Source organism: Sebastes fasciatus, chromosome 10, assembly GCF_043250625.1.
Source record: "Sebastes fasciatus isolate fSebFas1 chromosome 10, fSebFas1.pri, whole genome shotgun sequence".
Classification (NCBI taxonomy): Eukaryota; Metazoa; Chordata; class Actinopteri; order Perciformes; family Sebastidae; genus Sebastes; species Sebastes fasciatus.
In genome coordinates, this window is record NC_133804.1 from 9,402,875 (window position 1) to 9,430,565 (window position 27,691).

At 40.4% G+C, this 27,691-nt stretch overlaps 1 protein-coding gene across 2 annotated transcripts; it reads left to right on the forward strand.

The window, feature by feature from the left end:
- The first annotated feature begins 387 nt into the window (after positions 1-387).
- micu3b (mitochondrial calcium uptake family, member 3b) lies at positions 388-27,615 on the forward strand. Of its 2 annotated transcripts, XM_074647923.1 has the most exons (15): positions 388-703; positions 3,907-4,054; positions 6,873-6,904; positions 7,062-7,140; positions 9,812-9,859; positions 9,947-10,029; positions 10,119-10,190; positions 12,022-12,063; positions 14,687-14,782; positions 15,224-15,312; positions 15,516-15,687; positions 17,879-17,987; positions 19,173-19,330; positions 20,619-20,687; positions 27,009-27,615. In XM_074647923.1, the coding sequence occupies exons 1-14, from the start codon at positions 437-439 to the stop codon at positions 20,685-20,687; spliced, it is 1,464 nt and encodes a 487-aa protein (XP_074504024.1). In that variant the 5' UTR covers positions 388-436; the 3' UTR covers positions 27,009-27,615. The 2 variants fall into 2 exon arrangements, with proteins under 2 accessions (XP_074504024.1, XP_074504025.1); XM_074647924.1 differs by lacking the exon at positions 14,687-14,782.
- Positions 27,616-27,691: the final 76 nt, after the last annotated feature.

The window sequence follows — 27,691 nt, forward strand, 5'->3', positions numbered from 1 at the left end:
TTAACCTGCATCAGGCTGAAGAACAGGCTTTTGTCCATCAGTCCATCTTGTTGCTAAATAATAATTAATATGCTGCTAAAGAAATCCAGAGGACAGATGGTAATTTTGTAATGGGTTTTGTATGAATAATTGTGATGTGTTTTGTTTTTTGTCTGTCTGCTTATGGTAACAGTATGTCTATTGTATGAGTGCTTTTTCTCAAACTGAGCTGCCTATGGATGAAAAATGAATTTCAGTGCAAACTGATAATAAAGTTGTATCATATCGTATCTCTCACGCCCTTTAATCCCAGAGAGACTTGAACCAGGCCTATACCCACGAGACCCACGGTATCTCTCGCGAGCTGTGAGCAGCTCTCTGCTCTTTGCTGTGTGTGTGTGTGTGTGTGTGTGAGTGTGTGTGTGTTATCGGTGACGACACCTCAGTGTAAACAGCCATGGCTGCCCTGCGCAGGCTGATCCCTTTACTGGCTACCAGCTTCAGAGCAGCAGGGAGACAACAAACCTCCTCGGAGGTTAAAGCGACTAAAGCGCTGAGAGTGATCGCAGCTGGAGCCGCTGCGGCCGGAGCTGCTGCTGCTTCCTATTATTATTACCGACAGCATTACAGCTGCCCGGTGGTCGGTAGGCGCTCCGGGCTGAAGAGCCATGTCGAGGCTCGACTCTTTCATCTGGCGCTGCCATCAGTCTCTGCCACCGATCAGGTACAGTAGTGGCACATTCAGTCAAGCTGCATGTTCAGCTCAGACACAGCTGACTACAGGCTGGCTAAAACACCGGCTTACTTTTAAAACGCTCCAATTTTCATTTCTCATATTAATATCTATTAATATGCATCTACATTCCCAACATAATAGGCTACACATCGTGCACGTGAAACAACCATAACGTTGATATGTCGTCACCATCAGGAGCTATCCAGACCTTTGGTGGTGCTGAAATGGCAAAATGGTCAAAGGCACTCCTCAGATCACGTGACCTACAGTATAATTGCTGCCATTAGTGAGATTCCTGCCTGCTGTTTCTGCATACATGTCATACATAATTAGGCACTTGACATTAGGAAATTATGACCAAAATAGATATAATACCAATGTATACATTACACTGTATTTACATTTTTTATTATAGGGGCTGGACAAAATAACAAGAACACTCGACTGTAATGTAATCTTATCCAATAGACTTTAGCCTAAGCCTTAATTAGTCTATGGTTTGGTCATACTGAGAGAGTGTATATATATATATATATATATATATATATACCGATCAGCCATATAACATTAGGACAGCATTGGCACCCTGACCACCTGCCTAATATTGAGTAGGTCCCCCTTTTGCCGCCAAAACAGCCCTGACCCGTCGAGGCATGGACTCCACTAGACCTGTGAAGGTCTGCTGTGGTATCTGGCACCAAGCCGTCAGTAGCAGATCCTTTAAGTCCTGTAAGTTGCGAGGTGGGGCCTCCATGAATCGAACTTGTTTGTCCAGCACATCCCACAGATGCTCGATTGGATTGAGATCTGGAGAATTTGGAGGCCAAGTCAACACCTCGAACTCGTTGCCATCCACATGATGTAAAAGAAAACGTGATTCATCAGACCGGGCCACCTTCTTCCATTGATCCGTGGTCCACTTCTGATGCTCACATGCCCATTGTAGGCGCTTTTGGCGGTGGACACGGGTCAGCATGGGCACCCTGACCGGTCTGTCACTATGCAGCCCCATACGCAACAAACTGCGATGCACTGTGTGTTCTGACACCTTTCTATCGGAACCAGCATTAACTTTTTCAGCAATTTGAGCTCCAGTAGTTCTTCTATTGGGTCGGACAACACGGACCAGCCTTCCCTCCCCACGTGCATCAATGAGCCTTGGGTCTGACCCTGTCGCCGGTTCACCGGTTTTCCTTCCTTGGACCACTTTTGGTAGGTCCTGACCACTGCAGACCGGGAACATCCCACAAGAGCTGCAGTTTTAGAGATGCTCTGACCCAGTCGTCTAGACATCACAAATTGGCTCTTGTCAAAGTCGCTCACATCCTTATGCTTGCTCATTTTTTCTGCTTCTAACCAAAGTTCAAAGTTCAAAATGTTCACTTGGTGTCTAACATATCCCCCCCACTGCCAGGTGCCATTGTAATGAGATAGCCATTGTTATTCACTTCACCTGTCAGTGGTCAATTTTATGGCTGATTGGTATCGATCAGCCATAAAATTGACCACTGACAGGTGAAGTGAAGTGAATTGTTATTGTTGTTGGTGCAGGATTTAAGATGTCCCTGTTATTTTACCCCATCTATGGAGGTGGACAACCTACGGCTCCAAAAATGACCAAGCGTATTTTCATATTGATTAATCTTTTCATTATTTATTTAAATAATTGATTCATTGTTTAGTCTAGAAACCATCAGAGACTAGTGACATCAGAGCTCATGGCGACATCTTCAGGTTGCTTGTTTTGTTCAACCAACAGTCCCAAACCCAAAGATATTCAATTTACAGTGATCCAGTGACTAAGTAGGATTTTTTTGGCACAACATCCCCATACCTCCAAACAAAACAATTTGATAGATCAATCAGTAATAAAAAAAACTAGGGCTGACCCGAATGCTTCAAAGCTTCGACCATTGTCATGGTAATCAACGTCCAAATCAGTATTCTGTAATGCTTTTTTTTAATGTAAGTATGTAATAATAATAATGTATAAATCCCTAAATAGCCCATGAAATAAGGAATAATCCCACAACATTATTAATTATTCATATTCATCATTAATTATTTATTTGTTATTCTCAGACGGATATCGCTGTTTGTTATGTGTAGAGGTGCGTGTGTGTACAGCAGTACGGTAGCGTTGGTATCTCGGGCACTGAAACGGGGAGATGGAGACAGACAGACAGAAGAAAATGTCAGTTTGCTGCTGCCGTAACGCTTCGAAATACCTTTGAATATTTCTCACCGAAGCTTCGAAATCCAAAAAATGTATTCGGGACAGCCCTAAATATAATCATTAGCTGCCACCCTGGAGGCCAGAAAATATTGGCATATTTTCTTGAAAAAAATGTTACCAGATGGATTGATTATTCAAAATGTTGTCAATACATTTTCTTTCTATTGATTAATCAATTAATTGATTAACCATTCCAGCACTAATTATTAGATTTACATGGTTTTTGCAGAATTGTAATTACTTGCACTATGTCAGATGTTATTTGGTGTGCCTTCTGTACAACGTGTATTTGCATACCAGCCCTTGTACAGTAAGTCTCTTTAGCTCAGACATGTGCTGACATTGTTGACAGGATTTTCACAGATCACTGGGGATGTAAACAAACATGTAAACTAGATTCTAGCCACAGAAGATTACTTGTTTCTTAATGTGCGGGTTGGAGGGAGGAAAGCTTGACTGGTGTCCACAGGCAGCAGGAATCCAGGGACACAGGAAACTGGACACTGGGACTTGGCGGAGGGGCTGACATCTGATGAGAGGTGGGGGGCTGGTTAGAGGGGGTTTAATGGTTAAGCAGAGGGGGGCACACATTCCCTGGGTGTTTGCTCTGTGCCCAGTGGACCTGGCACTGTGCCACCTCACGGAGAGATCCACTCTGTCTTCACCAATCCAGCCTTCTGATCTGGCTGGGTTTGAACAGTTGTAGGGACATTATCTGGTGCACAGGGATGACAAATAGGGCTGACATAACATGCGCCCCATTACTGAATTAAAGCATGGGCCTCTTTGTTGTTCCATGTGAGCGAGGCTTTTCCGTGACAAGAAAAGCTTCCGTGGATTTCATAAAAAGCATCTTTCAGATGGTATTATCACTGTTGATATGATTTGCAATATTTCATGATGGTGTGTGTGTGTGTGTGTGTGTGTGTGTGTGTGTGTGTGCGTGTGTTTACAGGGCCGGACCTATGGTCTGGATGATGGAGACGTGTACATGTCGTCCAATGAAAACAGATTTCGCCTGTTCAGTTCTGTGGAGCACGAGGGCCAGCTCTTCATGACGCCACTCAACTTCATCGAGTCCGTCTCTGTGAATGAACCCAAGAGTGAGTGCACTGCTATTACACAGCTCCTTTTCACAATGCTAAACAGGCTTTGGAGGAAGGGAGGTGTCATTATTGGTATTTCTGGCTTAAACAATGAATCAATTAGTCCACAGACAGAAAATTAATCAGCAACATTTTTGACAATCAATTAATTGTTCTAGCTTCTAAAACCAGGGTTTCGTAAATTGAATGTTTTTGTGATTTTGGACCGGTGCTCTGACATAAACAACTTGATGACGTCACCAAGAGCAAATAATTCATCAACTAATCAGTAGATTAATCAGTATTTTAAAATAATCAGCCACACATCTGAAGAACCTCAGGCTGTTCTCATATACTGTTCATGGTTATACGTATGTCATTGGAAACTGTTTGGAACAGGGCGGGCACTTTCAAAAAATACCTGGCAGGTAATTGGATGAACCACCTGTCAATCACTTTTGCTGAAGCCAGTTGGGAGAAGAGTGAAGGATTTTCATGTGATATGTGATCCTACGATTCTCTCGTGATCTCGTGACATCGCGAGATGTTGAAACACAAGATGAGTTCTTGAGTTCCTAAGAAGGTTCCTGGGTTCCCAGAAAAGTTCCTGCATGAAACCATTTTAATCTAGTATGTCTAAAAGGCAGAGGACACAGTCTCTGATGTGATTTCAACACTTCAGGACTTAAGTTTCCTTATATTTTTAAAAAGTGCTAAAATTAGTTTAAAACTTTTGCTCTTATCAATCATTTAGTAAGGCCCCTTTTCCTTCATGAAGCCAGTAACAGTGTGCTGCACAGCAGATGCTGCTCCGCCTCTGTAATCAGCCACATTTGTCAGCAACCATTTGCTTAATTACACTTCCGTCAAGTCATCAGATAAACCCCCTTCATCCTCCAATTACTTGAAAAAGTCCCAGTGTGTTTTTCCCTGGATCATGACTTGTTGCTGAGGGCCTGTGAAGTGTCATCAGACAATAAGTTGCGGCTTGCAGAGCTTCAGTCATAACACCTGCATAAAGATAGGCATCTTTACCAGCAACCCCACTTTTATGGCTCATTTATGTGGCAACAAACTCGCAGAGACCCGGAGAGACCAAACAACTGGATGTCATAAATGTAATGATAAGACATTCTGATTACTGTGATTGATTATGATTTAAGGTGTGTGGTCTGCTGTAATGTTTTGGAAGCTAATGAGGAATGTAAATAAGGGGCTCTAATGTATTAGCATAGCGTGTGTCATTTGTTCTCTGGCAGCTAATGTGTTGCAAAATAGTAATCATGGTGTTTTATGGTTATATTGTGGCTGTAAAAAGAGATTCTGGCCATTTAGAAGTGAACCATTAGAGTCAAAACGTAAAGTGCTGTCATGTAAATTATTCATATCAGATCCATAAGATATGCTTCTGAAACATGAACTGAAATCATCAAATACATGCTCACATTGAGGACAACTCAGACACCTCACTTTGGTGGAGAGCAAGCCATCACATGGTGATCATAATCCCAGCTTTAGATGCAGGCTCTAAATGTGTCAGTGGAGGGTTATTGTCACTGTTATCGACGTGATTTTCCGACAGGTTTTTTTTTTTTTTTACAACACCTCCGTCTTATCTTCTGCTTTATTGGCCATCGGAATGCGTTCACAGAGATACACGGCTTGTTTCTGTCCACATAAACACCTGTTTTCACTTTTGCTTCCCTGTTCTATATTCCTAATATGGAACTATGTATTCAGATTCTTTACTTATATTAAGTAAAAGTACTAATACCACACTGTAAAAATACTCCACTACAAGAAAAAAAATCTTTTTTTTTTCTCTAAATGTTATTTAAAGAGTAACTTTGGTATTTTTCAACCTGGACCCTATTTTCCCATGTTTTTGTGTCTAAGTGACTATGGGGAATTTTTTTTTTGAAATTGGTCCAGTACTGAGGGATAACGCTGTAACGAGCTGTGAGGGCAATTGAGCAGCGTCAATGTAAAGTTACGTCTAACAAAAGTGCTTGTTTTTGCCACTGACAGGCTCAGCTTGTTATTATAAGTGTCTGACAACATTATAAATAAAAAGACCCTACAGAGAAATTTCATTTAATGTTTTTCTTTACCTTTCGCTTAATCTGGTCTGGCTCAAATTTGCTCTGGCTTAAATAAATACGGATGGCCATCAAATTTAAAGGCCTAATCCACATTGTTGAAATCATCTAAATATTCAGCCATAACATTAAAAATCTATATAACACTAATCTACAATTTCTTTACTGCAACATCATTTTTAGAGTAGGTGAAAACGACACATTTACAATACACTACATGCATAACACTGCATGGTTTTTGCCCCAAACTGCATGTGATTATCATAAAGTGGGCATGTCTGCAAAGGGGAGACTCGTGGGTACTCATAAAATTAATTTTCATTCACATATCTTGAGGTCAGAGGTCAAGGGACCCCTTTGAAAATGGCCATGCCAGTTTTTACTCGTCAAAATTCAGCCTAACATTGGAGCGTTATTTAGCCTCCTTCCCAACAAGCTAACATGGCATGGTTGGTACCACTGGATTCCTTAGGTTTTCTAGTTTCATAGCATACCTTCACTATGGCTCTAAAGCTGAAGCTACTGCGTCTGAAAGACAGTGAAGTCGTTCGGGATCGCGGGTCTCAAGGGGTTAAAGGGAAATACTCAAGTGAAGTACAAGTACCACAAATTTGTATATATTTATTTGTATTTGTAAGTATAGTACTTGAGTAATTGTTCTTAGTTACATTCCACCACTGTAAGTCACACATACTGTATATCATGCACTAACTGCCTGTTATCCTTGTTTTGTTTAGGTAGGAGAGTATGGAAGTCCCTCACAAAAAAGGTGAGTTGTTCTGTCATCAAAGCTCTTGTTGCTGTTTTACAGAATCTCCTCTTCATCTGTGTAAAACCTCTGTAATTACTGTAATGCCAACAAACATTGTGATTACTCAGGATTTAGAAATGAACGAGTGATTTGGGATTTTCTTCTATTCTCTCAGGACTTAGAGAAGATGCTGGCTGATACCCCGCCTGTTTGGAAAGGATCATCCAATTTGTTTAGAAATCTTCGTGAACGAGGTGAAGTAACCCACTCGACGTATTACAGCTCTACACAAACATCCATTGAGTTTAAGTAATTCCCCTTTATGCTTTTATCTTTTTAAAGGCCCTCCATGTGTTGTTCAGAGTGCGCTCTGTTGTGCGTGTCAGCCTCGTATATTCCAGAGTAGTGAGTGTGTTGTAAATACTATCTTATCTCTCCATCGGTCTGGTAACGTGTTGTACATTTATTATTCTCAGGTAACCTCTGCAGGAGGGAATGGTCCATCGATAATATACATAATGATCCTACCTGCTTTCTCGAATAAAAACATGCAATAACTATGAAGTTTCCGGGAAAGAACTATATAATTTGGTTCTAATTATAGGGAAAGTTTTAAAGAAGTTATTCATTTATTTTTGGAAACTATAGTTTTTAAGTATACTGTATTAGATTTATTGTAACTGTATGCTTGCTTGTAGACATTTTTGCATGTTTAGCTGAGCTGTAAAAATACTCATTACACAAGAAATTAATTGGAATTAATGAATTAAGCGACTTCTCTATTTTCTCTATAATTAGCAAGTTGCAAGTTTATTTTGGAGATTGGAAACTATTCTAAACATATGGACTAAAAATGAAGCTGATTAGACTTGAGTAAAGTCTTTTCATCATTTTGCATCGCAAATCTCTATCGAACCTTAGATAGGAAAGTGTAAAAGGCTTCCTACTGCTAATGAAAGTATGTTTTTTGCTCACTCTGCACTACACCATGTGCAATATAATATTGTTAGAGCTGAAACAATCAGATCAAAATCAATTATTTGATTAGTTGTTTTACAGGAAATTAATTGGCAACCAATGCACTTGGAGATGCATGGTCCATCTGTGTTGCGTTCTGGTTTTTTTTCACTCAGCCGTTGCAAAAACCTGTGACATAGGTTACCTAAGTAAGCTAATCGAAGCTAATCAATAAGGTTATTAACAATGTAAACGCTAACACCAGCTCTAGTTTGGAAATAACTGCAAGTGTTAGTTTGGATATTTTGAAGTGGGGTTGTATGTATACTCCCGCGTTCTACGAGGTAAAATTACTGCTTTTGTGAATGTAGTCTGGTGGCTCTGAAGAAAGCTTCAGCTTTAGTTCCCTGTCGGACAGTTGCTGTCTGACGGTGAGATAAAGCGGCTGTGAACGGTAGCAGCAAAAATGTATTTAGTCACCTAAAAAAAATCATTTTGACTTTTGGATTTGAACTAACGTGGCGTCCACACAGAACATTGCTTCGAAGAAAATGAAGTTGTTAGTATGAGTGAAGATCTTTTTTTAATTTTCCCACCTGGGCCTGCACACTCGCGCTCAGTAGGTCATACGAGCCAGTGGAGCATCAGATCTCACTGTTCTGCCCTCTCCTCTGTTGCTTTAGCTAAGTGCCAATGCTGGGATTTGGGGCTTTTAATCCTGCTGTTAAACGTTGCGGCTTTGTCAGGGAAAAAAGGGACCGGATTGATCTGTGAACAAAGCGTCGCTTTAGAGAATGAGGGAGCTGTTTGAACCCAGCTATGTCGAGACACGTCCCACCGGCCACCCCCCTGATCACCGCGGACATTATGAAGCCTAAGAATGGCATTGGATTACATCTCCGGGACTGCCACTCTGTATGAAGTGTTTCTGTGGAATTCTTTGTATTGTCTAACAACATCTACTTGAGCTCAGAGGCTGAGCTGCAGGGAGGAGGAGGAGGAGGAGGAGGAGGAGGAGGAGGAGGGGGTGGGCTCCCTTCAGGAGTGAAGGTGTGTGGTATTGGTGAAACACGGTTGGAATCTTAAAAGTTTTTTCTCTCTCTTTCCTCAACCCATTTAAGCTTTAAAGGCTTTGAAGCTAGAGATCTGTTGTCATTATAGAGCCGTACCTGCCAAACAGAGAGAGTCGGGATGACGAGAACATTTTTTAGATGAGCTTCGACTAATGGCATGCATCACTAATTCTCTTTTCACACCTCAGTTTGAACATGTGTTTCACTTACCTTTACATCATCTTGTTCCAGCCTCTAGAGGAAATGTAGAAGCAGAATAAAAATTACGTCTTTGTTTGCCACTTTAGTTTTTGTTCCTCTCTCTGGAAATATCTCCCTGCAGCAAACCCCGTACTTGAATTCTTTTCCCATAACACCCAGAGCACTCACCCAGAACTATCTGCGCTCGATTCTCTATCTTCCCGAGCAAACAAAAGCTTGGGAATGCTTTCAGAGTCAGAGGGGAGAAGCCTCCCGAGTCGACTGAGATGTCTCCTGACACTTACTCTTCCCTTCTCCGTGTCACACAACAAAGGGAGCTGAAGGATGCGACGCGAAACCCGAAATCGGCCATTCTCAATCAGTGACAGATCACTTGAGAATGTATTACACCTTGTTACCCAAACACGATCAGAGGCCGTGGGCCTTAAATTTGTTTGGGTTTGTGTCCAAGATAGGTCAGCTCAGTTGTAAAGCCCGTGTTTGTGTGAGGCACCTTTTAAGATGTTATCAGTGAGCGCAAGAAGATTACTCTTGTCTGAAGGCGGATGGCTTATTCATCTCGGGCGCATGACTTTGAACATCTGTAAACACCTTCGGCTAACTGGTTAATGCTGTTTGATGCTGTCTTGTGTTGAAAAGGGATCATTTTGGTTTTGGTTTCTCAGCTTGACAAATCTTTCTCTTTTTTTCCCAGGTGTCATCAGTTACACAGAGTACCTCTTCCTCCTCTGCATTTTAACAAGTAAGTATATATTTCAGTATTATCTTGAAAATGATTTAGAAATGAGAAGGTGACTGTCCAATGTAATTCCCTGTCATTTGATTTCAGAGCCCCATGCAGGCTTCAGGATAGCTTTCAACATGTTTGATGCGGATGGGAATGAAATGGTGGACAAAAGGGAGTTCATGGTGGTATGAGAGCTGTTGATAATCATATATAATAAGATGCATTTGATCCGTTTCGTCGCATTCTGCATAATAACTTCAATTCTTCTCACTAGCTGGAAGAAATTTTCCGTAAGAAAAAGGACAGAAAGGAAGTTGCTGAAGACGTGCAAAGATTTGACCAGCAGGTATGAGTTGCTTTCAAATACCTGTGAACGGTTATTAAAGCTGCTGTAATCAAAAAATCAATTACTTTAAACCTGCATTAATCAATTTGGCCACTTTGGGGCAGCGCAACAAACTGATAATACAACAAGGACATATTATCACAGCATAAAGTTGATATGGTTAACGTGTTAGCAAGCGGTTGTCTATTTACACATCCAACAGACACAGAGCAACATTAGCATTCATTTGGAGTCGTGCTTCTGCCAGCTGACAAATTTAAGTCCACTTTTCTTTTAGCTCCGTTTTAGTCTACATCAGCTGCTCCTGAGGGAAATATCTGGCTCTTTAACTAAATACTAAACCGTGTTCACCAGTTAGTTGCTAACTTTGTCTGTCTGCCATTTGGTGCTGGGCTGGTAGTGTACTGTGGGTTTATCAGAGCTTTTTCACTGAAGAGAGTTGCCTGTTGCATCTGTACGTGAGGTAGATTAGATCAATGACAATGAATCAAAACCGTAAACCCATACCGGTCTGACTCCAAAATCGTTAAGCTCCCCTCGGCATCGGATACCGTCACACGGAGGCACCCTTTAGCGACAATATGTGACAAACTGGGCTTTCAACTAACTCCAATGTAAACCCACTGCTGCGTTATTCGACGGCTGGAGCAAGTGACGTAGTATTAAGAGCGTGAGAGACCCCCAAGGGCGGGCAGAAGGGGTGGTGGAAGGAATCAAACAAACATAGGACTTTCAGCCAGGAGACAACTGTTCATGTCCCGCGTGAAACTAAAAGTAACTACTTATTTTGTCACGTGACTCGTTAGTATCGTCAGTTCCGTGTGTTACGTGAGTCGCTAGTCATGTGAGTCATTAGTCAGTGAAGTTAACGTTAACCATGACAGTTTCCTAACCCTAACTAAGTGGTTGTGTTGCCTAAACCTAACTTTATGTGAAAACGGAAGTTTATTTTGAAAGGACACTATGCACCTAACAAGCGTATAAAGACACACCGTCCCTGACATGTCCAATAGTAACGCAAGAGGGGTACCCCGTGTGTTGGTCTCCGACCAAGCGGTGGTATTTGACGAGTTGGGTGTAAGAATGTGTTGGGAAAATTGAAAGAAGTCGCTAAAAAACTCCATAGAGCTGACAGGGACTATAGAGTCAGGTGATTCTCTATAGGTTTATCACCATGAGTGACACCTTTGACATTAAACACAGCCCTCTGATCAATTGTTATTATTAATAATAATAATAAAAAAAAAGATTGGTGCAGTGAATTTAAGACACCCTGAGTCTTAAATGTGAACCAATGTCTAACACGACAGGGTTTTATGTTCCTAGAGAGAACACAGGCTGCTCAGAGGTGAATGTGGTCATACAGGGTAAAACATGCCTGAGGCTTTCATCTCTGTAGGGCCGCCTTGTGCCGCATGCAGGTGGATGTAAACAGGCCGAGCTGAATGGAACGATAAGAGAGACTCTTTGAGGTCTTATCGCACAAACACACCATGGAGGAGCTTACTCTGCCTGGGACAAATGTTAGCATCTCTGGACAGTCTTGCATTAATCTGAAGCCCGTATAAGCATCAAAAAGATCATTAGAATGGGTACTCTAGATTTGGAAATATAACGATGCTTTGCAAAGATGACAAAGTTGAGGGCGAAGACTCTGGGTGTATTCACAAAGCTGAAGAATAGGAATAAGAAATCCCTGGTAAAGTCAAATAAACTTGACGGCTAGGACTTAAAAAATCAAACGGTGGCTTAAAAACTCATTTCCAACCGTCTTCCTGTTCTAAAATACGTTGTGAATTATAAATGAATCTCCGCTCTCTTTTTATTTCAGAGCCTGCAGCTGTACGGTCAACGCAAATCCCAGCCGCACAGTGTATGTATTGTTCTCCTTCCCTGAAGGAACTGTTCTGCTTGTTGCATGTATTTTTGGCACGCTCTCCTCCTAACCTGACATTTTTTTTCACGCACATAAAACACACATGCATCTCAGGGGCTGACACCACCTGTATTTGTGTCTGTTAACAGAAGAGATAACCTCATTCACATTCGCTGTGAATTGAAATACACCACTGTGTGCAACGTTATCTGACATATTGTCTTTGTATGTGTGTATGTGTGTGTGGTAGTGCAGATGATTTATGTACTTTTTGTCAGCGTTGGGCGAGAGATTCCACTTCAAAAAGCTCTTACCTGAAGACTGACAACGTTTCGCCCGGACCCCCATGTTTTATTTTTACAGTTTCTTGAGGAGTGGTATTTGGACTCAGGTTACCTTTTGTGATGGGTTTGACCATGAAGATGCCAGTCAGAGAGGAGAACTGTGAAAAGCACTCAACACACACACACACATAGAAGATCCCACAAGCTAACAGAGAGACAGACCCGTCTCTTTGAAGACTTTACCTTTCGACGTTTTTTGTTTTTGTTTTGATTCCTTCTGCCGTACTGAAGGTATGTTTCCAGCAACAAGTTCAAAAGTCAGAAACACATAACAGGCATGTATGTCTTCAGTGCTGCGGTCGGGCTTTCCCCGGTATATTCTAATTACAAGTGTATCAGGATCTTTTCATGGGATGAGATGGGAGCAGTGCAACGCATTGAAGAGTTGTTCCGTAATTAGCTGTGGGTTTCATGTCGTAAATCTCCCTCTCTCTGGTGAAAAGTGATGAGGTGCAGAGGAAGAGCTGTTTTATCATCTGTGTAACATTCACCCTCAGGCTTGAGAGATGAAAAAAAAAAAAACAGTTGATAAGATAAATAAATATTATGAAATGAAGCAAGCCGTTCTTAAGAACACGTGTCAACGGCGGCCAGCTGTTTCTAGTTGGCTGTGTGCTGGTGTTGCTTTTGGACGAGGTGATGTCCGGACTTGTGAAACATAGAGACTGGAGAAATGATGAGCGAGAGACACCGACATGGTTTGGTTTATAACTGGGAGTTAGAAATCCTAGTTTTCTTCATCTGTTCCGTTTTTTTTTTTTCAAACTCGGTCGTTGCAAAAAGCAGTGATGCAAGTTACCAAAGTAAGCTAATCGAAGCTAATCAATAAGGTTATGAATAACGTGAATGCTAGCACTAGATGAGTCAACATTAGCTGTGCTAAGTTTGGAAATAACTGAAAGAAGTGGGGTTGTATGTATACTCCTGTGTACTGCAAGGTCAAATTACTGCTTTGGTGAATGCAGTCTGGTGGCTTTGAAGAGAGCGATATAACGGCTTCAGTTCCCAATTGGAAAGGGTTGTCAGACGGCGAGGTAAAGTGGACGGGAGCAGCCACCTAAAAGAAATTCAATATCAGTTCAAGTGTACGCTATATTTAGAATATTTTCACCACTTCACCTTGCCATCAGACAGCCCTTTCAACAGAGAACTGAAGCTGTTATAACACTCTCTTCAAAGCCACCAGACTACATTCACAAAAACAGTAATTTTACCTCGCAGAACACAGGAGTTGCTGGTCTACCGCTGCATCCATCGGTTAGTTTGTTTGTGTTATTGTGTAACTTTCAGATCCGAACTAACGCGGCGTTCACACAGCAATACTTTACTTTGGTCATGTGGGAAAAAGTTTTTAGGAAGATAACATAATAATAACATTTTGACGCTAAAACATATATACTTTGACCACAATTAGAATTTCAGATTTGAATACAGAAGGAACACATCTGTGAAGCTAGAGAATGATATAACAACCTCATAAACCCCATAATAATGGACCCACCCTTTAACTACTCGAGACACATTTCCTGTGATCTTTCCATTGCATATCACACCACTTACAAGAGAGACGTTGTTGACAGTTCAGTATAGCTGCAGTTATAGTAGTCCGAAAGGCAGCAGTGTGTAAACTGTAATAATGATAATGATTGGTTAATCCGAGATCAGGAGCTTGACCTCATCGAGAAAAATAGCAGAGTGGTTTCTTTGTTCCAGACAATGTTGAGCAGGAATTGTGCATTTTAGTGCGTCGGTAAAATCTGCACCATCTTTTATATTTAGACTCTGAACCTATTGCACAGCAGTAGGTGAGAGATGTCTGTTAACCTGCATTCACCTCTCAGTTTAGCATTAAATGATGATGATGTATTGGGTGGGTTCAGTTGCATAGTTAACCTGGCATGAATCACCATTCAGCTCTCACGCCTTGCATGCTTTGGACATGTGTTAGCTATGTTGGCTCAATGTCCTGCCAAGAGGCTGCATGCATGGCTGCAGAGCAGAGCAGGCTCACGTCAGGGCTGATGGGCCTCTCAGATACAGCGGTGTCAGCTCCAGTCTGTTTCTGCCTGTCTGACTGTGGATGGATGTCAGTCTGTCTTTTTGTCCTTTTGTCTACCGCCACACATGTCTGACTCTTCATCTTATTTCTAGTCTGTGCATCTCGGTCCTCCTGCCCGTCTCCGTGTTTGTTCGTCCGTCTTCCTTTTTCCTAATCTTAGTAACGTGTGCCAGATGTATTTTGTCTTCTAACAGCTGTGCTTCAACCGCTGCCACAGGTTCTTAAAAAAGACAGTCAGCATGTGGAGGCCCGGGGCATGTGGGATGTTCTCAGACGTGGCACAAGTCAAGTTCTGTTTTCTGATCTCACCGAGGTAGCCATGCCCTCATTACTTTGGTTATACAGTAATAATACTATGACTGTCCGTACTGTAGGTTCCATGTTAGAGCTGTGGAGTAGAGGAAATACTCACTAATGTTCCCTCTGTAGCACGTTGGATGAATCTATTGCATGGCACGTGTTCATGCAGAAATGAGAAATGCTGTTTGGTTTCAGGCACAGTGAAAAATTAACCATTAACTCGGAGTAATTATTCAATAGCAGAATCTATTAACTAACATCTTTACTTTCAGCATGGTTAGATAAATGTCATTGTTAATGTTTACCTGGTGTTACCATGATACACTTAAGAGAACAGCTCATCCTGGCTGCTCACACTCAGAGATTTTGTGCAAATTGACTCAATGCTTGGCTGAATAATTACTGATATTTAAAGCTATGAGGAGTCATAATGCAGTCCTTTTCCCTCTGATAGAATGTGGATGACAAGACAGAGACGACGCTGCTGGTGCATTTCTTTGGGAAAAAAGGCAAAGCCGAGTTGAAATTTGAAGAGTTTTACAAGTGAGTTAAAAAAAACAGTTTGTCTTCTCTGTGATAAATCATGATGTTCCTGAGTAAACAGTGTAATATGGCCATTAATCATTTTCATACCTCCAGCAGCTTAACCTTTAGTGGTTTTGTTTGTGACCATGTTAAGTGTTCCTTTGTGCATGCAAGTTTCTGGTGGTGGCGTTTCCTGTCAGCGGTGCGTCTCGCTCCTCCAGGTTCATGGACAACCTGCAGACAGAGTTGCTCGAGATAGAGTTCCTCTCCTACTCTAAAGGCCTGCCCACCATTGGCGAGGAAGACTTCGCTCGGATCCTCCTTCGCTACACCAACGTGGACGACGTCAGCGAGTATTTGGAGAACGTGCGCCACAGCCTGCCGGATGAAAAGGTATGCTGTTGTTTTCCCCATTACGATTTGTCACCCCGTGTTACGTCTGACAGCGCCCATTCCTCATGTTAAAGTACAAGGGGTAGACAAAATAACAGTGACGCCTCACAATATGATGTCATCCAATACAACATCAAAAACTGCAGCCTCAAAGAATGCAGGAGAGATCAACCAATTCCTCTCTTCAACCTTATAAGACTCACAAAGTTGTAGGACTATTAAATTGTACATTATCATATTTGTTTTCAGGGTATTTTGTCCAACCTTTCATTTAACCTCATCCTTACCTCTTATAGATCACACATATTGAAAGGATGAAAATCAAATTTTTACGTGTTGGAGCCAGGTGGCAACCTCTGGGTCTGAAAAGTGAAGCTGATGCAGAAATGCCTTAAACTTGCATTCCTTCTAACAGCCAGCAGGGGGCGACTCCTCTGGTTGCAAAAATTAAGTTTGATTGTATAGAAGTCTATGAGAAAATGATCCTACTTCTCACTTGATTTATTACCTCAATAAACATTGTAAACATGAGTTTATGGTCTCAATCTCTAGTTTCAAGTCTTCTTGAAGACTGTTTTTTACTTTGCAGAGAGTTAGGCAAGCTCTGCCCCTTCTGTTTCCCGTCTTTATTCTAAGCTAACATAACTGCCTGCTGATTATAGCTTCATATTTAGCATGGGGAATGGTATCAATGTTCTCATCTGACTAAAGCCCTTTACACACTGGTGGCGCCTTTTTTTCGTGCAATTAATTCGCACATGAATATATTTTTACAACCTGTTGTTTTTGTCATGAATGATTTCACACAGAACGAGAATATTTACACGGCGAAAAAGGGACATGATTTTTTGGTAAACAAGGTCAATTTTCTGAGCTTTTGCACCACGAAGGCATTGACCAATCACGTTGCGCAGAATGGGTTCAGTTGCCACTATATTTATGAAACAAAACGAATGGTCCTTAGTCCAAACCAAGAAGGCAAACTTTATTTCTCCTTTCAACCTTTACAAAGGCAGCACAGACCAGATCCACTCCTTCTGCTCTTAAATTTCAAAATAAAAGCCCTAGACATATAATATTCGCAGGCGAGTATTTCACATTTTTGTGATAATTATTTGTCACGCCCCGGTGTGTAAAGGCCTTAACTCCCAGAAAGAAAGTGAAGAAGTGTTTTCCAAAATGTCGAACTATTCCTTTAAATTAATTAGTAAGCGCTTCACAGACTTTGGAGCAACAAAAAAGACACATCAATGCACAATGTACATGAACTGTTGCAATTAGGGGTCGGGTGATGATCTAGCAAAACTAGTTTGTAACTCGTTCGGCCGTCATAGAGACGTTTAGATGTGAGGTTAACAGCACACATTCAAGGTGTTCATAATGTTGCACTCACTTTGTGTGAGTGTTTTATTCCTCTGTTTCTTTTGGTCCCTCCCTGTGAATTAGCTGCTGAGTGAAGCATCCTCATTTTAGCTTTAATTTGTTTTTCCTCTTGGCGCTGCTGAAAAGACACCAGCAGCTCCTCGGCCTTCTCGAGTAGCCTGTTGCTAGATCTCCATTGACGATCAAGTGGGTCTCCTCGTTAGGCTAAGAGATATTTTATGGCCCTCATCTTGTTGAAACAGCAAAGCGTCACAGATTAGTCATTACTCCATTTGTTAGGATGTGTGCACTGCCTGTTTGGCGAGGCCCCCGGCGAGAGAAGAAGCTAGTAGCTGCGGGACGGTTGAGTGGAGATCAATGGGCTCGGTGTTTGAGTCATCAGCCAGGCTTGAGATGTTGGGGATTCATCACTTTTGTTGTTTTTGTTTATTCAAGTATCAGGTTAATCTGCTTTAGAAAAGTCTGCAAACGGCCTGACCTCTTCCCAAAAAGCTACAGTCCTCCCCCCGCTGCTGACAGCTCAGCGTGTCCATACCGCGCAGGGAAAATCCAGCAATGTATACTTTGTCTGTTTGGGTGTGTTATCTATCTGATGGCTTCAAGGTCCCACACACACTAAAGGATTCCCCCCTCCCACGCAGGATGAAAGGAGGCAGATTATGTGTTGTGTGAATTGTAGCACTATCCTTTGCCGGAGTGTTGACACATGCAGCTTTATGTGGCACTTTATGATTTCTCATGTTGCATTTCACAAGCTTTATGTTTCATAAATAAAAAGCGTTGTTTTATTGTTGTCATCTCTTCGCAGGGAATCACCTTTGAGGAGTTCAGGTCCTTCTTCCAGTTCCTAAACAACCTGGAGGATTTCACCATCGCCATGCAGATGTACAACTTCGCCAACCGCTCCATCGGTCAAGGTAAAGTCTCACAGTTTATAGTCACATTATGGTGGTACGACACTTCAAATAGAGTCACTGGATAGTATAGTTGGTAACACTTTATAATAACCATCATTTATAAATAGAAAATTGATAGTTAATTAAACTTAATTAATATTTATTTTACTGTTAACAAACAACAAAATGATAATTAATAATGTTTACTAATTACTAGTAATGCCACAATGTATGCTATTTTATCAGTTTATTGTTGCACACACTATAATATTATATATATATATATATATGTACAGTAATGTGTGCAACAATAATATCTTAATCATTAACAAATATATATGTGTAAATGATTAAGATATTATTTGTATATCTTAAAGAAGCGGTTTGTAAAACATGTATAAACATTACATAGATATTTGTATCACTTTGTTAATGGTTAATAACTAATTGGTTTGTAAACCATTTTATAAATACATTATTTGGATGGCTATCATAAAGTTACAGCTGATGATTATAATACTTTGTTAAATGGTTAATAAATACTTTGTAAAATGTCGATAAACAATATTTAGATGGATAGTTAATACTTTGTCAATGGTTAATAATTGGTTTATGTCCATCTATCTTTGTTATGTTTATAGATGTTTTACAACCAATTTCTTAAAGGTTTACAAATCATTTGGTAATCACTAACAAATACTTAATATAGTATATAAAATGTTATAATGTGTGCAACAATAAACTCTTAATAAATAGTTTACCAATGTAATCAGAATGAAATTGTTATCGTCTCTTATCAGCTATGATACAATATATAATTTATAAAGTAATTATTTAATATTACACAAACTAATGATAAAACAACAGAAATGATAACATTACTAATAATTAGTAAATATGATCAATTATCATTTCATTGTTTGTTAACAGTAGAAACTATGTTTAATTAACTATCAATTTACCATTTATAAATGATTATTATAAAGTGTTACCGTATAGTTTCACTATTTTCCTCCGTTTGCAGTGAGTCTGAGCAAACCCTACAGGTGACATCAAATCTTTATGATTTTGCCTCAAACAACACAATCTGTTTAAATGTCATAATGGAAATAGTAATGGTAATATTGGTAGCAAACACATCTGTAATAAAGACTACTTCCCTCTCACATGGTGATTGATTGTTCACCTGTTTTTCTTCCCTCTCAGAGGAGTTCACCCGCGCCGTCTACGTGGCCACGGGCATCAAGCTGACCCGCCACCTGGTCAACACGGTCTTCAAGATCTTCGACGAGGATCGCGATGGTAAACTCAGCCACAAGGAGTTCATCGGCGTCATGAAGGACCGGCTGCACCGCGGCGGCGGGGTGAGATTCCATTTAGACGCCATCTATCTCTGTTTTATGACTCTGAAGGTGACAGAGGTGTTGGTGTCTCTGCAGCAGCACTGGCTGATGGGAAAGATGTCAGTTTTTGTCAGCTACTTCTTAATGTGTAATCTGAAGGGCTGTCAAAGTTAACACGATAATAACGCGTTAACGCAAATTTGTTTTAACGGCACTAATTTCTTTAACGCATTAACTCAACTTGCGATTTTTAGGTTGTAGCGGACTCTGTTTTAAAGCTATAAGATACTGAAGATACTGGCATCATTTAAAACTGGAAAACCTAAGGAATCCATCGGTACCAACCATGTCATACTAGCTTATTGAGAAGGAAAAACTGGCATGGCCATTTTCAAAGGGGTCCCTTGACCTCTGACCTCAAGATATGTGAATGAAAATGGGTTCTATGGGTACCCACGAGTCTCCCCTTTACAGATATGCCCACTTTATGATAATCACATGCAGTTTGGGGCAAGTCATAGTCAAGTCAGCACACTGACACACTGACAGCTGTTGTTGCCTGTTGGGCTGCAGTTTGCCATGTTATTTTTTATGCTAAATGCAGTACCTGTGAGGGTTTCTGGACAATATTTGTCATTGTTTTGTGTTGTTAATTGATTTCCAGTAATAAGTATAATACATACATTTGCATAAAGCAGCATATTTGCCCACTCCCATGTTGATAAGGATATTAAATATTTGACAAATCTCCCTTTAGGGTACATTTTGAACAGATAAAAATAATGTGTGATTAATTTGCAATTAATCATGATTAACTATGGACAATCATGCGATTAATCGCGATTAAATTAATCGGTTGACAGCCTTAGTAATCCATCAGGGCGGATACCACACTGACGGAAACATGGATGCAGAGTCAAGTCAGATTTAAAAGGGGGAAGGTCAAATACGGGTTGATGGTGAGCACAGAAATACATGTTTACTTTCAAAACAGAGTACTTTCACACAATTAGGCCTACTTAAGCAGCTATTAGCATCACAAACACCACATTTCCTGTTTAATTACAGCTTTCAGTGAGCTCTAATTATGTCTCTGTTTTCTTTAGGTGGTGCTGTACTTAAATGACTCCATACCATAATGTCTAAATTACACTCCTGCCACTTTTTATTACTGAAACACATCTCACATCTGAGTTGGCCGTTAGTGATTTTGGTGAAATTATACTGCCATCTAGTGGAACATCATGAAGTGAATCTTCTCATAGTATTCCTCTCTGTCTTTCTCTCACTTTCTCTCAATCATTCACAGGGTGTCAGAGGGGAGGAGAAGTTCACCTCTTTTAAGTCCTGCATGAGGAAGGAGCTTTCAGGCAAATAGGTAAAGTATTTTTTCAGACTGTCCACATTCTCTGTTAAATGGGGCAAAAATAAAAATATACTAACAATGCTTAATGTGAGGTTGAAAAATGCAACATGATTCTTGTTTTAAACTGTTCCCTAACAGCGTTTCCCAGACACACTATCCCAGTCAGTCTTTTCAGATTGTGTGCCCACACTCTGCTCGCCCCGAAGCATTGAGTTACACTGTAATATTAACGCCTGATCAACTGCCACCAGATACCAGCTTAAGTCTGCACATGAGCAGTGAGCGGTGCAGTTTAAAGCTGTATAAATGTTTCAAAGGAAATGCATCTCTTGGGAGAGGGCTCGATAATCTGAGGAAAGGATTTGATCTGGATGTTTTTGCATACAGTGCTGCAATAAGAAGATTTTGAGAATTTTTATTGATCATTATTTGATTATATGAAAGTGCAGTGAACAATTAATATTTTGTTTCGGTACAGAATTTGTATTTTCTGACATGTGCCAGCAGTTAAAGGAATAAATAGATTTATTTTGAACATGTAACAAACAATAAGAAAGCAAAACAAGAATAACCAATAAAATGAACAGTAAACATATACATGTTTGTAAAGGAGTAGGCAGAGGTAAACACTTAAAGGTCCTACCACTTTCCATAACTTAAATAAAATTATGAACTTAATGTTTATCAAATATACACATAAATACATAAAAGATAAAAAAAACAACATCAACAACGAGCGTCACAGCCCCGAGAGAAACAAGGCCCCTTCCTCAACCATCACCCCTTAAAGAACATGTTTTGAACACATTACAATATGTTTTCTTAAATTGATTTATATATTTGTACTTTGCTTAATTTCTTCATTTAAACCATTCCATAAATTCACCCCACAAATTGAAATACACATGCTTTTCATAGTGGTACGAACACAATGTTTTTTCCATTAAATTTTCCTCCTAGGTTATAACCCCCCCCTCTCTGTCTGATCCAGGAAGTAAATTGTTTCTTGTTTTGTACATAATTCATACAGTCTTAAATTTGTCCAGAACCATTAACTTCAAAACACGTGACTTTAAAAACAGCGCGCAACAATGACGTACGGTGAGGTCAGTAGCAGGGTAGGCACTACACTGCTAGGCCTAACAAAATCAATATTCAGTGATCCCGGGTCAATATGCTACATAATTGAAATGCATGTTATAAATGTTGAGTGTTATACAACAACGCAAGCACAATTCATTCTGTAAATTTTGAATGAACAAATCAAATGCATACAACAAGTTTACAACAACGAACAGGAACAAACAATCATACAATCATTACAAAATACTGTATCTCTGAGCAAAAACGAGCGTAACACTGGCTGCAGTTGAATATGGTAATGCAGAGCCATCTTACGTTACTGTGGAAACAGGAATACACAACTCCTGCTATCTAGCAGCAACCTGCCAGATGTAGCTAGCACCAAGGCCTACGGAAAGGAGGCTGGGTTACGCGTCATATCTTCGGGGGTACAACACATGCACAATAAAATCTGGCCTGCACTCGTTGAAATTGAGCCAATCGCAACGCACGACCCTAGCTTCAGTTACACTGCGCATGTGTTATACCCCATACACCAAGACCCATGTCCGCCCGTGACCCAGCCTCCTTTCCATAGGCCTTTGCTAGCAGAAGACAGTAGTAGCATACTTTCAGCATGTAACGCATAACTTACAGTATGGATGCAGCTTGTTCAGACAGTGACAAGCTGTTGTTTCAGAACCATGGACAGCGCTGTTTGTTGTATGTAGGGGGTGTGTGTGCCGCAAATAACACGCAACAGCTGTTTCTACGCGCCTCCGTCTGCTCATTTGACAGAGAATCATTCATAAATTATAAATGTATCTAGCACTCTGTTAGTGCCACGTTCTTATGCTAGTACTGCGATTAATACATGTATTCTTTGATTTTGAAACAGTAGCCTTATGTTGTTATTACTGGCTGTGATGTGGAGTCGCTGGACATAACAATCATCTATCGCTACCAGTAGGACCAAACATAGTTTATATGTTATGCAATTATTGCTTCTATACATAGAGTATAGAAGCAACGGTGCTTTTTTGTCAATGTCCGCTAGATGGTGCTGCGTTAGCGCTGCCGGCCTTTTGGACCGAAAACTCCAATGAGTCCATAGCCATGAATGTATTAAGAGATGTCTGTAACTCAGAGGATAATTCTTTTTCAAGGTAATCAACTTATGAACACATTTAAATCATTATGTCCTAAAAGTTGTAGAATTAACTAATAGCTGAATCCGAATCCGCCCTGCACGTTCATATGACATATCTGGTTCTGCCAGCTTCCTGATAGCTGTATGCGGCTGTAATAATGGTTATATTGGCTGTAATTCATCACTATTATCTTCTAATACACCCGTGGGCTGTATGCTGTAAGCCTGTACCGTGGTGGATGTGTTAACATCTCTATTCCCAAACAACCGGCTATCGGCCAGTAGCTAGTAGTGCTAGTAGCATGACATCAACAGAATTCATTTTAGCTGTACGCTATTTACTAACACGCAGGGCAAAAGCACAGGACACAACCTCTTATACATCCATGGTCTGTGGTCTGTTGGACATCGATTTTGGATCCTTGAGATGAAAAAAGATTGAGATAGCTCTTAAAATCTGTGTGCTGGATTTTTCTAAGTTAGTAAATAGTTAGAATGGTATGCATATTTATAATATTTGTATTGTTCAACAAAGGGCATTTCCGTAGAGACATTAAAATTATGACAATAGAATAGAAATGACTTTGTTTTATTTTTATACGGCACTGTAGGCAGACGTTTTACTGGCGTACGGTAGTCGATTTAAGTCCAGAATGGCAGCGGCGTAGCTCTGCTGCTGGGCGCTGACTTTGCAGGGGATATTGGTAAATTTTAGCGTCTATACCAATCTACGGTCATCATCACTTACACTATTGTACCGAATAGTTTGAAGCTTCATTCATAACATTGATATTCAAATTTTTGTTAATAACTTACAGAAACATTGTGTGCAATAGTCCACCTTTCACCTCCTCTCTCTCTCGCTCACACACAGTGAGCGATGCAGCGCTCAGCCCTTTATCTTAGTCCTAAATCCAAAAGTCAAAATGTATTGAAAAAAGATAGATGTGATAATTTCCAAAAACATGTTTTTATCTAATGAAATATTCTGCCTCGATCCATATTTGTCGGCGTTTAGCCTTTCAAAAACAACATTTTCCCTGCGGTTAAAAAGCTCTTTGCCCTCTGGCTTGGTTTGGTTATGTTTCTGTGTTGCATTCAGTCAGCAACAATTCAAACACAGAGGTCATTCAATATGAAGCTAAACAAAGTTATATAAAATGTACAGTGACTCACCAATCTCTAGTTGTTTTTCCTGGTGAACACATCAGATGTGGCGTTGTAAGGCTCGTCCTTTCAGACCAATTTATTAAGTCTCTGGCTCTAAATTGACAGAATAGCAAGGGCAGAAAGCCATGCTTACCTAGTGTGTTTCCGACAGCATGTCTATCCATTTCAAGGTGAAAAATGTTTTCTCCTCCAAGGCTGCATGTGGTGGCTGGACCAGGACCAGCTGCAGCAACTTAGTTGCCTCTGGAACTATCTTTTCAAAGTCATACTCATCAAAAGTAGCTGTAAGGGCAATTTGACCCTTACTGCTTGCAAGCCATACAATCCCACAAGATCGCTTTTCAACATGACCAAATCAAAACACTTAAGTTTTGACACTTGGTAATCGCGTACAGCTTGAATAGGACCCCAAAATGTAAACATGCACCGCCCAGAGCGGGGATGATATTAGTGGTATTACATAACATTATTATGATACATTAGCTTGGATATGGAGTGTTGAATGTGTTTAACTAGCTGTACAGCGACATAAAATACCGTTTTCAGTTGTAAGTTGGACAATTTGTACAGAGTTGTCTTCAGTGGGTGAATTTAAATACGACAGAAAGAGCTGTAGGGAAATAGGACCTGAAAGACCAGATGTACCATTATATCATAGAGAGTGTTACATGCAGTATGCCACCAAATTAAATATTGAAAGGGCCAGGAAGAGGAGAGAAAAGACAGTACAGGAAGTTAAAGCATCTTTATAGTGGTTAACTGTAGTTGTTTGACCAGATACATTTGTGTGTATGAATGCTACAAATGAATACATTTCAAGCTTAACATAAAATACAAAGCATGTTCATTGTTTCAGCATAATAGATCAGGGTCAGGTCGGGTCCAGAAGAGGTCTGATAGCAGGGCTGGGGTCACCTAGGGAAACAGATTAGGAGAGCTGTAAACATACGGTGCAATACTACCAATATCTGTCCTCACATATCAGGCCTGAGTGTAGGCATGTTCAAACTAAAAAAGGAGCAACCTGTCTAAGAATGAAAATACCAGTATGAAAGAAGAGTAAAAGAATAAATTTAAACAATAAAATGCAACTTTAATTGCTTCTTTGTTGTTGTTTGAGGATAAATTATTTTTGGATAAACTATTGACATGACTAACAATAAGGTGAACTGCAGATGATTGGGATGAAACTTCTGAAATAAATGTTAGCTCTTCCACTTCAGTCTCTCTCTAGTCTAGTCAAGTATAGGCCAAGTGAAGATAACAGTTTTTATTTATCTAAACATGTCCAAAGTACAAATTACTCATTGTAATCATATCTATCAACTCGAAGCCAGGTAATATATAAATTAAAACAATATTCCAGTTAAATATGGCAATTTAGTCATAAAGTGAACAGACAAAGACATGTCATTATCAAAGTGATAAACCTTAAAGAATAACTCATTTTAGACTCAGACAGGGGAGCAGGTCTGGCTGGTAGCAGGGCAAACAGAGAAATGGTCTTCTTCCTCCCCTCCTAGTTATAGGAGGACTTATTGTGTGCAGATTGAGCTCACCTGAGCCTAGTTGCCTCTAAACAGCACAGGTGAGCCTGTGGCTCCTCTCAGAGCTCATCAAGTCACTAGTTTTTAATCGGTTTGCGGTATAGTACTCCCTAGCGTTTGCCTGAGCAGTTTATTAAACGGAAGTTTAATTTTCATAAAACTATGATCGACTTGGGGCTGACAACAAACGGAAATGTGTTCAGAAAAAAAACTAGTTTATGTGAAAAAAACAGCTCTACTGCTGAGGATCGATCATTTCAAAGCAGATAGCACTGCCACGTAGTCAATCTTTTCTTTTGTACCAGTCCGTTTGAAAAGATAGTACACTTTTCTGTCCCTTTTGTTGATGTAGGTTGGCTAAGGCTGGGGTAGGCCTCCCTCTCGCTATAATTTCTTTTTTACTTTGAAAATCCAATTTTGCAAAATTGTTCGGTTCTGAGGTGTCCGCAGCCACCATGATGACATTGAGGTTTACGACGGTTTATGTTAGCTACAATGAATGAGCTCTGACGTATGACGTTCAAATCCAACTGCGCACATTTCCAGCGAGGAATCTCGAATGTCATACGTAACGAAGAGCATTTCTGGCAGATCTACGTAAAAGGCACAGAGGAGTTCTGCTTTTTGACGTTAATGTTGTAGAATATACAGGTTCGAAGTGCGCATGCGCAAGATGTTTTTTTTTGGCTTGCTTTCACAATGAATGGGCAGTAAAATCGTATTTTCGTATTCGACCCCTACATTTCTTCAAAACGTCTAAACTACACAATAGAAATCACAAGAATAAACAGTAATAATACAAGTACAAGTTTATTATATGAAATATTATTGGTTTAGCAAACGTGATTTACAAGGGAGCCAGGGTAGGCACTGCTTACCTTGCTGCACTCGTGATATCCTAGATAGGCTACTATTTTCATGGCTCACATTTTGGGAAATGCACTATCAATCTTCTCATCTAACTGTCGGCAAGAAAGCGGATAAGCGTATTTACTAAAATGTTTGGATTTTCTGCCATTTATGATGATTGTTTTACACAATTTGACATATGTAAACTAACGTCTTTGCTGACAAGACGCCCCATGTCATTTTTAAAATTAAAGTAAATGAGTGAAATGTGTACATATTTGGGAGAACTATTGCTGAAGATCCACAGCTGTGGTCACTGCAGAGGACACAGATTTGTTTCTGCATACTTGCAGAACTACTGCTGCACTTCATGACTGTTTGATAAAGAGGTGTACGGCTTTTTGTTTCTCTGTAGTCCGATGTTTTCTGGTTTCTCAGTATCTAGAAAGAATTGAGTGCAGTTCTGATGTAAGAACAATACAGATGATGCATAATGGCAGCACAGTGTGTCACACTGGACTTGTATTGATCATTCTCTCTCTGTTTCGTCACCAGGTGGAAATCCCATCATCACTGCATGTCTTAACTTGACGAGCTGGGCCTCCTCTGTGCTCTCTACCAGGACAGAAGGGTTAATGCATGTTGCAGCATCTTATTGCACTATGTTAGAAGTCTTTAAATGAACAGGATGTGGTCGGCCTAATGGGAAGCTGTTGCAAGTGGTCAAACAAACAAGAATGACCCATTATGAACCTAAATCTACTTAATGCGGGACTCTAAATTGGAGTTTGTGTAACTGCTTTTATCTGCTCAGAAGATATTTAACTATTTATTGAGTACTTGTAAATATATTTATCAGTTTAAGACTGTTAACTTGACTTTATTTATTTATCTAAAAGTCCAACGTTGTCTTATTACTGCTCTGCCAGTGTGTGTTGTTCAGTTCGATTCTCCTTTTCTGTACGGCGGCAGCATTGCTAACATACTTCGCCCTTCTGTCGGCTCTGCAGCCCCCCTGCACAGATCAGCTTAGGACAACGCCTCCCCTCCTCCCTATCCTCCTCCTTCTCCTCCTCCCCCTCCTCCTCCTCTTCCTCCTCCTCTCTCCCAAAGCGCTGCAGCTAAAATCCTCCATCCCCTAGAGCCAGCAGGCCTGAACAAACTCACTCAGTCTGCGGAGGCTTTTCCACTGTTTAACTACGGGCAGCTAACAGTGTTAATCATTTCTTAGCTAGTCA

What these genes read in the sequence shown, in the direction of transcription:
- micu3b (XM_074647923.1), top strand. Translation starts at nt 437, where the DNA reads ATGGCTGCCCTGCGCAGGCTGATCCCTTTACTGGCTACCAGCTTCAGA. An exon ending in CTCTGTGAATGAACCCAAGA is followed by an intron (nt 4,055 to 6,872) that starts GTGAGTGCACTG and finishes TGTTTTGTTTAG; the next exon opens with GTAGGAGAGTATGGAAGTCC. An exon ending in TAGAAATCTTCGTGAACGAG is followed by an intron (nt 7,141 to 9,811) that starts GTGAAGTAACCC and finishes TTTTTTTCCCAG; the next exon opens with GTGTCATCAGTTACACAGAG.